The sequence below is a fragment of the Vitis riparia genome, chromosome 4, assembly GCF_004353265.1.
Source record: "Vitis riparia cultivar Riparia Gloire de Montpellier isolate 1030 chromosome 4, EGFV_Vit.rip_1.0, whole genome shotgun sequence".
In the NCBI taxonomy this organism is placed as follows: Eukaryota; Viridiplantae; Streptophyta; class Magnoliopsida; order Vitales; family Vitaceae; genus Vitis; species Vitis riparia.
The window spans coordinates 1055171-1066350 of record NC_048434.1 but is presented as its reverse complement, the minus strand read 5'-3'; the positions used below and the strand labels follow the sequence as shown (position 1 = coordinate 1066350).

The 11180-nt window shown below is 34.8% G+C and overlaps 2 protein-coding genes across 3 annotated transcripts; both read right to left on the bottom strand.

Annotated features, from left to right (window-relative positions):
* Window positions 1–8: 8 nt before the first annotated feature.
* Window positions 9–2904, bottom strand: LOC117913429 (protein IQ-DOMAIN 1). The gene is made up of 5 exons (XM_034828405.1): window positions 2651–2904; window positions 2205–2453; window positions 1222–1449; window positions 1020–1133; window positions 9–938 (listed from the first exon to the last, which is right to left on the bottom strand). The coding sequence occupies exons 1-5, from the start codon at window positions 2714–2716 to the stop codon at window positions 246–248; spliced, it is 1350 nt and encodes a 449-aa protein (XP_034684296.1). The 5' UTR covers window positions 2717–2904; the 3' UTR covers window positions 9–245.
* A 3210-nt stretch (window positions 2905–6114) lies between these two features.
* On the bottom strand, window positions 6115–9462 carry LOC117913124 (IQ domain-containing protein IQM1). 2 transcript variants are annotated; one of them, XM_034828051.1, is made up of 9 exons: window positions 9162–9462; window positions 8296–8826; window positions 8101–8215; window positions 7943–8008; window positions 7662–7750; window positions 7481–7568; window positions 7159–7389; window positions 6969–7070; window positions 6115–6875 (listed from the first exon to the last, which is right to left on the bottom strand). In XM_034828051.1, exons 2-9 carry the CDS (start codon window positions 8784–8786, stop codon window positions 6435–6437), a joined length of 1623 nt encoding a protein of 540 aa, XP_034683942.1. In that variant the 5' UTR covers window positions 8787–8826; window positions 9162–9462; the 3' UTR covers window positions 6115–6434. The 2 variants fall into 2 exon arrangements, with proteins under 2 accessions (XP_034683942.1, XP_034683943.1); XM_034828052.1 differs by lacking the exon at window positions 9162–9462 and adding an exon at window positions 9120–9142.
* Window positions 9463–11180: the final 1718 nt, after the last annotated feature.

The following is an 11180-nucleotide window of genomic DNA, read 5'->3' as shown; positions in this document are numbered from 1 at the left end:
CAATCAGATCAGAAAAGAAACATGGGAGTCTAAATATCTTAATTGAAGACCAAACTCAATAATTTACACTGGGAAAACAACTCTCAACTCACACAAGAAAAATGGCTCTCCCCGCATGGATTTTCAGTACAGAATACAGACAGTTATAGCACAAGAGCTTCTAACTTGAAGTACTTTCTCCATCATAGAGAACAACAAGAAGTTGATCTTTGCAACAAACACAAGCCAACCCCATCTTTCCCTTCTTACTCATAAAAGCAATTCTCCCTTTCCCTTACCTTCACAGAGGCTTTATCCATTCGGGTTGGAAGGTAAAGCGGCTTAGAGAAATTAACTGATGGAGGATCAGAACCAGCACTGCTTTTTGTATCTACATTACAGTATAACCCTGATTTCTTGAGAAACTGAAATTCATCCATAGACTGCCTTTGAACTCTGTGAGATCTCTGCTTTGCCTTGGTCGACTCGGTCAGGTTCATATAACTTGGCCTATAGTTACTGCTGTCCTCAGTTTTATCTGAAGTCAGGACAGTGTTCCCAGAAACAGGAGTAGCAGATGTGCAAATTGAAGATGAAGCTGAGCTTTCATCGTACTGAAACTCAGAACTTGGACTTGAAGATGACCGAGTGACTAACCCAATTGGAGGAGGTTTTGCAGAAATCCTGGTAGTTACATTGTTCCTTCTCACCTTCACTGAGCCTGGTTCTAAAGATTTTGAATGGGTGCCTGAGAGAGGGTTCATACAGTGCTTAAAAGGTGGAGTTGTCTCTGATGGATCAGTGTGGGCTTGCTCCATGAATCTGTTCTCCCATGGCTTGGCCGCCATCCAACGCTCTAACCAACTCCATCCCCAACTACTCTTATCAAGCTCGTGATTCTTGACTGAAGACACTGAGACATTTGTTTGGGAATTTGCATTCTGGCTTGATCTCCATTGCTGAAACAGAACTGAAGTTAACAATCTCATTGAAGTGAAAGGGAAAGATGGCAAAGAATTTAAAGCTTGATCTCTCATTACCTTCTGAGCAAGAGAGTACGCAATTGCCCTTTCTCTCTTGAAGGCTCCCTCTTGCCTCATCTGTAACTTGGTCTTAACATCTGCCAACGTCCCCTTACTATCACACCATCCTTCCTATAATGTGTTGGAGAAAACTTTAATCCATAAATCTAATACAATTAACAAGAGAAATATACCAACTCAACTTCATATGTTCTTGTACCTCAGCTTCTTTCAAGAGATCAGCCTGGCTGCGGCGCTCGTCCAGCAACTTCTGCACAGCCTGTCCCTCCATGGACATTCTAACACGACGAGCCCTAACCCGGGCTTGAACTCGAACAAGAGCCTGCATGCACCTTAGTGTCACAGCAGCCTGCTTCCTGACCTGTCTGCCGCGAACTAGAGCTTGAAGCCTAACCACTCCCTTCAAGGCCCTCAAAGCCCTTCTTGCCTGTATTTAAATTCAAAAATTCTCAAATCAAGTTAAAGCAATAACAACAAGTTTCAAATCAAATGGTAATCAAACAAAGAACACGATAAGCAATCAACAAGAGCTTAAACTTCAAACTTCAAGGAATTTCTGATTTCTCAGTTAGTGTTAAATTGTTGCTTATAGATAAAATGTTATCTCATGACTGCATAAAGTTCAAACAAAGAGCTGAAACTTATATATGAGACTCTAGGATTTTCAAAGTATATACCTAGAGAGCAATATTTGGTGAAGATCTAAAACTCATACATTAAGATCTGTGGGTTACTAGTTTTCAAAAATGTACTCTTGACTATTTCTGGTGAAAATTTTGAAGGTTGATGGGGCTTAGAACCCTTACTGATTTAGCAGTTGCAGTTAAGTTTCTAACTATCCATCTGCATAGATCTATTAACCCATTAACTGAGAATTCCCTCCATTTGTTAGCAGAGAAAAGGGAGGAAAATAAAGGAAAATTACATGTTGAACCTTTTGTGTTCCATTTATCTGGTTTCCAAAAGTCAAAATCTCAACCTTATAATGCGACAATGAGGTATGGGTGGTAGATCGAGTTGAAACTGAGTTTTTTCGCCTCAGATTCCATGAAGGAAAACACCAGAGTTCCAAATTTTGGTGTTTCTCTATTATTTTCCATCATTTTCTCAGCAAACCATACAGAGACAAAAGAAAAAAAATATAAACGAACAAACAAACAAACAACAAAGAAACCCATTTACCAAGAAGCCACGAAAAGCAGTCTGGATCCGGATTGCAGCCCATTCTTGCCTCACAACTCTAAAATCTTTGGGTGGAGCTCGAACCACTGTAGCTACAGCAGCTGTGAAAGCATCAGTACCCACTGATGAAGAGTCAGATCCCTCTGAGTAGGCTCTATGCCCTCCTTTGAATCCCCTCCATGAAGACCCCATTTCCCCTGATGAGCTCCTCCACAGCCTCCATTTCTTGCTCTTACCCCCAACCTTCTCCTACATACAAAAAATGAAGAGAGAGAAAAAATTATGACACCGTCTAGTTTATGAGCTAAAATTTTCATTTTCCAATTCTTAAAACGTAAAACCAAACAAAAGATAAGATGCAGAAAAAGCTTCGTTTTCTTTTGCTTTGCTGAATTTTCCTGGCAACCAAACAGATGCTAGCTTTGCAGCTAAAATTCTAAGCTTACATGGTCGTCTTTCTCGGGCTTTTTGAGACCTATCAGCGCTTTCACCCATTTTCCCGAACCACCCATTTCTCAAAAACCCTTGCTTGGACGAAAACAAGCAAGAAAAAGCTCAGATTCTCCAAGAAACAGACCTCCAAATACCTTAAAATAAACAAACCAGTTCACACTTCACAGTAAGAAAAAGAAAAGAGAGAAGGAAGATAACTGAAGAGAGAGAAACAGGGTTTAGAAGATACAATACAAAGAGGGAGAGAGAAGTGGGTTTTGGTTGGTTCGATTGGGTGGCTATGCCTATGCATCGACCAGAGAGCCGTTGAACATTTGAAATTCGAAATATAACTGACAAACGAGTCAGTTCCCGCTCAAATCCCTGTCAGAATCTAAACAAACATCCCTAGCTTCTTCAAAATATTACAAGAAAACCAGGCACACCTTTTAGAAAAATCATGAAAAGGCACGACCCCTTTTGGTCAGACCATGAAAAGATACAAAAACAACAACAACAAAGCAGACAAAAATCCCAAATAAAGTCATCGGAAGATCTGCTCACTTCAACCATGTCTGGTCCCTCATGTTCCCTTTTTCCATTTTAAAATTTTATATATACTAATTTTAGTATAATTAGATTATGATTCCACCCCAAATATTCAAATTCATGATGGGTTCATCCTCTCTGTACCAATAATTAGGTTACCATTTTCTTTTTTTTTTTAGGATATTTATAGTATTTACACACTAATATTTTTTTTTTACTATAAAAATTATTAATTAGATGGGTGTCCTTGTCTCAACTTGTTTCAAACACCCTTTCTATTTTTTCTTCATTTATTATCATTTTCAATTTTTTGTAGGTTTTATATGGTATTAATTTAAAATTTTCGTGTCTAGATATTGATATTAATTTTAATATTTCAAATTTTTTAAAATTAAAATTATTATATTTTCATTATAAGTCTCTAAAGATTCTTGTACTATTTTCAAATTTTAAAAAAAAAGTTTGTGTGCTTTATTCCATGAAAATTAAAAACTTCATAAATGTAACAAGCTGATAATTTCCCAACAGATTGACACAACCTCTACTTTTGCCTAAAAGTTGAAAAGAGAAATGAATATTTGGTTTAGAAAGTAAAAAACTTTGCAATCTGCACAATAAGAATATCACATTCATCATTGTTTTCCATCTCCAAATTCCATGGCCCATAATTTGTTTTCTTTCTTTTTCCTCCACTTTCCCACCAACCAAACAGAAGGGTCAAGCCAACCCTAGGCATAAAGCATAAATATTGAATATATTATAAGAGGCAGGACAAAGACTTGACCTTTCTTTCGAATAAAATATGACTAATACTTAGAATATATAATTTAACAAGTTGGATTTTCATTTGTCAGGCTTTGAAATACTGGTGAGATGTAGCTTTCTTTGTCCTCAAAAGTGAGTTGAAAATTCATCTCGACTCATTTTTCTTTTTATATGATGTGGGTCTATCACTTTCCAATCCAAATTCCAATAGCCACATGCATGAAGGCACCTTAATTCTTGTAATAAAAAAAATAAATTAAAAATTTAAAAAAAAAAATTTACTCTTACCAATGAGTGTTGAACAGCAGATAGATTTTCATTTGTGCTTTTAACTATTCCATGGAACTTGAAACCTTACTCTACCTCCCCTCAACTTGTACCCAACTTTACACTAAAAATCCCATGGAAACCATATAAAGGCAAGAAACTTAAGATTCCCAACATGACCCTTACTTTTGCTTGAAAGGTCCAAATAGCAATCAATAATTGATTTGCAAAGTTGAAAAAAATTGCAATATGCACAAAAACACCTTTAGTCTTTCCATCATTGTTTCCAACCCCCCAAGTTCCATAACCCAAAATTTGTTTTCTTTCTTTCTTTCTTTCATCTCCACTTTCCCACCAACCAAACACAAGGATGTAGATAAAGTGATTTCACCTAAGTTTGCAACCCTAAGTTTAAAATACTTTGACCAATTTTAAAACTCAATTTTGACTTTGCTTTCTTATTATATAAAAGAAAGAATTTAAGGTATGAAAGAGATATTTAATAAATTTGCATTTTAGTCTTTAAAAATATGGGTAAAATCTAGATCGATAAAATGATCACAGACAATAAGCTCAAAATACAAAAGGATGAAAACGGTGTATAAACAATAAATTGAGATATAAAATAATAAAATCAATGTATAGGTATAAAGCAATAAGATTTAAGCGTATATGTTATTTGAAATAAATTTTTATATTATTTAGTTTGAATTGATATAACACAGGTCACTCTTTCTGATCCAAATTCCAATGGGCACATGCATGAAGACAATAAAATAAAACTACTTCCTCAAATGAATGGATCTGATCAGCATTTAGTTTTTGAATCTTCACTTCTTTTTTTTCTTTTTCAAAATAAAATTAAATTACATTAAAAAATATAAAATTTTATTCAAAGATGGGTAAAATTTGTGTTAAACCAAAACTCTCCCAAACTTGGTTTTAGTGTTCCATCAAATTATCACTTAGTCTATGGAATAAGATGACATTTAATTTGCCAAATTTAGAGGTTTTAAAATTAATTAAAAAATATTAAAAGAAAATTAAATAGAACTCAACTATTGATTAAGCCCCTTGTATTTAAGGGTGGGAATCTAGTTGGCAGAATTCTAATTTTGACAGCCACTAAAAGAAAAAGTGTGTTGGGATGAGAGCACTTGCCCTTGTGTGGAATTTGATTAGAATTTGACCAAAACTGGTTCCACTTTGACCATTTTATCATGCTTGGCCACAAGTACAGCATGGAAAACATTTTCCACAAAATCCCTAGACTTTCCAAGAAGAAACTTGGGGGAAAATTACTGGTCAATAGTCTCTTGGTGCGAAAGTCAAAGCTAAATTCCACACTAACTAGGGTTTGATTCACAGGCTCTTCCTTCTAATTTTTGTTGGGCATCTTTGGTTTCTAAAAATTTAGGAATAGGGGTGCAAAATAAAAAATAAATTTAAAATTAATAAATTATCTTTATATATTTCTTTAAATTTATTTTACTTTTTTTCATCTTTTATATTAAGGTTTTATAATTCAAAAATATAGGAGGCTTTTATTTAGAAATTGTTTTTGAAAACAATTTTTTTTGTATTTTATTCTTTAAAATTGAAAATAATTTAAAGTGTTTTTATAATTGAAAACATGGAGAACAAGATGGGAAATTATTTCATATTAAACTTCTCAAACAAATTTTTGTGCCTTAGAAGTGACAAAAGTCCACAAACAAGCCCTGAATTTTTTTTACATTTTTTTTTTCTTTTTTAGTATATTTGATCTTCATTTGTTTTTTCCATCAGAAAAATCATTTTAGTTGTCATTTCTTTTCCATCATACTTTCTTGTAACTAAAGATAGAGATAGTAGAAAAAAGTTAAAAGAAAACAAAACAAGGGACAAATAACATCTGTTTGGCATCAAGGAAAAAGGCAAAGGCAAAGGCAAAGAGAAAGTGAAAGCAGTGCTTCAATCATTCAATAAAAGTTGCTCAATAATGCACTGCAACATCATATTCACAACTTACAAAGCAAAAAAAAAAAAAAATGAACTCATTATCCTGAGTACAAAATTATTTAATACCACTGGAGGCTACAAAATCAGATTCAGCTACTTGTATATACAATGGTTTGTCAATAAACTAATCAAAGAACCACTTGATCATATAGGGTAAAAGCCCCTTCCCTTCTCATTAAGGGCACAAGCTGTGCCCTTGCTAAGGTCATGCAACCCCTAATTGGCAACAACTGACACCCTTGGGCTAGGGATCCCCATGTATGCAAGCCTTGGTGAGATCCTGACCTTGGGGCTCGGCCTTGGTGAAGGGATGGGCAACCGGTTCCTGGAGTGGCTGGGTGTAGTTGTAGGAGACAGGTTAACCTTCTCAAGAGCTTGAGATTGGAGGTCTGCTGGGTAGTCCCTAACACATCCAATTCTGGGTCCAACCCCACTCGTCCACTTGCAGGATAATCGCTTAGCCAAATCAAAGACCGGTGCTTCTGCAGTGGCTGCTGCTGCCTTGGTGTCATCTTCTTGATCAGCAGTTGAGTCCTTGATGGGCTCCTCCGCATCAGCAGCACTTGCAACAAATGATGACTCAGTCTCCATGGTTTCCGCGTTGGACTCGTCGCTGGTGACTTTAAATGAAGGGGTGTCGTCGTCTACCGCACATTTCTGTAGAGGAAACAATGACCAATTGAGCATGATCAGGTATAGGCCTATGGCCATAAAGTTTGGAAGACGAGTTTTTTGAAGTGATTTGAGTACCTTGACATTGGTTAAGTCCACATTGTGTTCTTCAAGGAAAGTGATGAATTCCTTGAAGTTCTCTTCAGATGGGAGGTAGTGACCACTGTATGGCCATATTGCCTGGAAAAAAAGCCGAGAAGGAGCAAGGTCAAAACACGAATAGAACACTATAAAAGCCACGACTTGATGTATTACTCATGGTGGGTACCTCAAGAATCCCATCATGGGCGACCAATCTTCCTGCAGCGGTCGTCGCCCCTCCAGAAAGAAAACTTGAGTGCTGAAAGACACCTTTCTTCTTCTGCCCAACATACAAAGCCCTTGATGTGCTAAGCACAAAGATCCACTTAGAATCCTCCTCAGTGTTTAGAAACATTCCACTTTGCTTGTACACGAGCTTTCCAGTCTCTACTATCACTTCATACGCTTCCCTCTCTTTCTACAATATCAAAAAACAGCGATCAGTGGGAAATTTCACATAGACTGTATTGTATGTATGTATACATGATTAACAGAGGGCTAAGACTCACTGGTCCAAGGTATTTAATGCATTGGCGTTGTAATACGGCTCTTGGGCACTTCTGTAGATTTAGTTCTTTACCATCACCGACATCCAACCTTCATTTCAAGCAAAAAGACAAATTAAGAACATTGCGGTAAAAGACGGGCAAGCTGCAAAATCAAGAGTCTGGCTCTCCAAAGAGTATTTACCAAAAGAAGAAGGGCTCGGTGCTCTTGCTAGCAGTCCAGGCATCATAGTAGAAATGTAAATTGTGTCCATACCTATGGCGTGGATCAATCTGCGCGGCAAAAAGAAACGATTAGGCATATCCATTACAACAATTGGCAACATATGACTACCATCTAAGCGAATTGATTAAAAAAAAAATGTTTAATAGTTTTTCGGGTTTGCCATCTTCTGTATGGCAACTCAAAGACTAATACACAGCCTAATAAAACATATGCAAGAAGTATATTACTGTCGAGCTTACCGCTTCAAGCCAATGTTGTAGGGCTAGCATATGAGCCTTCTCATCCTTGGATAACCCCTTCCCAACCTGCAACCACAAAAGGGATTTGGTTATATTTTTATGGGATAAGTCTCCAAACAAAAGACATGGGAAATACTAGTAGGACACTGATCAAACACCTTGGCAAGCCTTGTCTTTGCCCGTGTCCATCGCGATGTAGCAGTTTCTGGTTTCCCAATGTTGAAGAATGATACAGAGCTACGTTTTAGAGTTGCAAAATCTAATGCCTTCCACCTGAAAATTTTGAATTAAAGGGATAAGAATTATTGTAATAGAACACAAAGAATTGAAAAACTAAATGTTGAGGGACAAACCAGAGCTCCTCAACCACAACTGCACAATCTGCAAGGTTCCTTCTAGTTCTATAGCTTTTGTAGACTTTCTGAACCTTAGTTGCAGCAGCATCAAGCTGGCTAATGGGTCTTGGAGAAAACAAGATCATGGGTTCAGGGAGAGAAATTGTGGGTTTTGATTTATGGATTGGTGATCCATTGATTTTACTCTTCAAAGATATTGAATCCAAATCCACTTTCTGCATGATTATCTTGTTAGATGACACAGAAACAGACGGTTCAACCTTTGCTTCTTCAGATTCCCACTTCTTGAAGCTTAGTGACCTTTCAACAATCTTCTTCTCTGGTTCATCTGACTTGAAGCTAGCTGCTCTCATGGCCTTCTCTCCATCTTTTCCCTCCAAGCTCGTTGTTCTTACCATAAGCGCCTCAATGGGTTTTGAGAACCAGAAAAATTGGTGTTTTAGAATTTGATTCCACGCAGATGACAGTGTGGAGAGAGACAGTCCCATGGATTGAATAGCGGTACAAGTTTCAGTTTGTGTGAGTCACCTGATTACAAAAAATCAAAGAACTAAAATTTGTGAGCTTCAGAGACCCATATGAAGGATAAACAGACGAAAATTAAAGGAAATACAGAACAAACTAGAAAGGATTTCCTCCAAGACAGAACCCGTTTTTCAAAAAACAGAAAAAACTAGTTTCTCTTCACCCCAAAAAAAAACACCCTCCAAATCAATACCCCAGAAGTCAGTTCAGAGTCATCAAATTCAAAATCAAACCAGAAAAGAACTCCAAAAAACACAACCCCATCCAGAGTAATGAACTCAAAAAGCAGCACACACCATTAGAAAATGAAATCCAGGAAACCAAACACTATGGCTTACCTGCCAACCCAAAACCAGGTCCTCGCAAATCCCCTCTCTCTCTCTTCCCTCTCTCTACTGAAGACCAAACGTTTGAATGTAAGACCACGGGACCAAGCACATGTCTATGACTATCACACTTGTGCTTATTTATACTGAAAAGGGGAAGAAGAATCAAAGTTGGTGCGTCAACAGAAAAACACGAGTAAATGTGGAAAAAAATTTGGCTGGTGACTTGAGAACCTTCATTGAAGGTGAGGGGAAAGACTGGGAGAAACTTCAATAATTGTGGGGATGGGGGGCTAGCTCCACGGTCCTGGTCTTTTGCCTGGTAAACAGGATAGCCAGTTGGCTACATGGGTTACCGAGTTTGAAGTGTTCAAATACCACCTCTCGGTTCTTGTGTTCTTGGGCTTTTGCTTGTCCCTCACTGCTCAATATTTTTGTAAACTCTAAAAATTCTCATTGTAGATGGTTTGAAAATCAAGAAAACAACATGTTATTTTAATGAAATTTTCACCATTTTTTTTTTCTAATTTTTCTATTTTTAATCAAATAAAACCATTTTCTAAAAGGTTAATGAGAGAAAAGAAAAATTGATTTTAAAAACAGTTTGACAGTTTAGGTTGTTTTTACTTTTTATAATAAATTTAAGATGTTTTTTTCTTTTTTTATTTTAGTGTTTTGAGTAATAAAAACATATACGATTTTGAAAACTTTTATATCATATGTAAGTTTACAATACTTTTTACGGGAAATAAGTCTAAAAAAACTTTTTTATTTTTTATGTTTGAGTTTTATTCATATTATTAAAAACATACCTTTAATTTTGGCATCTAATAACTTTTTTTTTCTTACCATATTCATAGACTTTCTTTAATCTAACTTAAATCAAATAAGAAAAATGCAAAAAAAAAAAAAAAATGATAAATGTACAAGAAAAGCAACCAATGATACCAAAAGTAAGACTGCTTAAAAGAGTTTGGTATGATTGTTATTCCAAACCTAGAATTTTGTGATCTTATTTATGAAGTCAACTTACTCGCTATGGAATTTAAGATTTTAATACTATGTAAAAATTTAAATTATTACATAATAACCTACTAATATATACCAAGTTGGCTTGGATAAGATTCTCAATATCCACCACACAAAAAAATATGATTATTAAATCCATTGTGGATTTTTTTAAAGTCTATGATAATGTTTGATTATTAAATCCAAAAAAAATCTAAGGGTGTGGCATAACATTAACTAATGTGAAAGAAAAAAAAATTAATTTAATTTTTAAATCAACCATGCAATAAAACAAAGAGAGAAAAATTCAAATAAATTTTTAGTTATTAGTTTAGGTAAATCATGCATCTTAAGATAAACAAGGTAGAGTTTGATTAATTATTAAGAATAAAAAAAAAAAAAATGTATGAGAACAGAGATTTCGGTTTTGATTGATAATGTTTAAGCAAATCCAAAAAAGAAATTTTAGAAATAATTTTTAAAATTAGTTTTTTCATCTTATTTTTTATATATATGTTTATATGCCAGTAATTCTAAAGTTTTAAAATTGTTTTTCATATTTTTAATTTTATTAAAAAAAATCTAAATACACCTTAAATCTATTTTTTAAACAATATATTTTTAAAAAATTATTTATCAAACATGTTTTTATTTTTTATTTTTTTAAGTCAAACCCTCGGACTCTATATAGGGAAATTAAAATATTCATAGAAATAGAAGAAAAAGATTATCAAAAGAAAACCTTAAATAGAGGGGACAGTGGAAGTCAACTTTTTTAATGCTTCATTTAATACGCCAGCAAAAAGCAGGTACAACATTTAAAGTCTAATTTATTTATTTGCCTCTTTCCTCAACACAATCGAATTAAGTTGGGTTTTTTTTTTTAATTTAAATTTTTATTAAATTAATTTGAGAAAAAACTACAAATTTTGGTTTAATTTACCCGTATTTTAAATTGATTAATGTGCATTTTTTTTCTACGATAAAAAAAAATTAATTTATGATATTTTATAGAACAAAAGT

Bases quoted from the DNA above. Each gene is read 5' to 3' on its own strand.
- LOC117913124 (XM_034828051.1), bottom strand. From the start codon at position 8,786: ATGGGACTGTCTCTCTCCACACTGTCATCTGCGTGGAATCAAATTCTA. The intron at 7,569-7,661 runs GTAAATACTCTT...CTTGAAATGAAG, and splicing joins ACCGAGCCCTTCTTCTTTTG to GTTGGATGTCGGTGATGGTA. The intron at 7,390-7,480 runs GTGAGTCTTAGC...TTGATATTGTAG, and splicing joins GCATTAAATACCTTGGACCA to AAAGAGAGGGAAGCGTATGA.
- LOC117913429 (XM_034828405.1), bottom strand. From the start codon at position 2,716: ATGGGTGGTTCGGGAAAATGGGTGAAAGCGCTGATAGGTCTCAAAAAG. The intron at 2,454-2,650 runs GTAAGCTTAGAA...TTTTGTATGTAG, and splicing joins AGCCCGAGAAAGACGACCAT to GAGAAGGTTGGGGGTAAGAG. The intron at 1,134-1,221 runs GTACAAGAACAT...AACACATTATAG, and splicing joins ATCTCTTGAAAGAAGCTGAG to GAAGGATGGTGTGATAGTAA.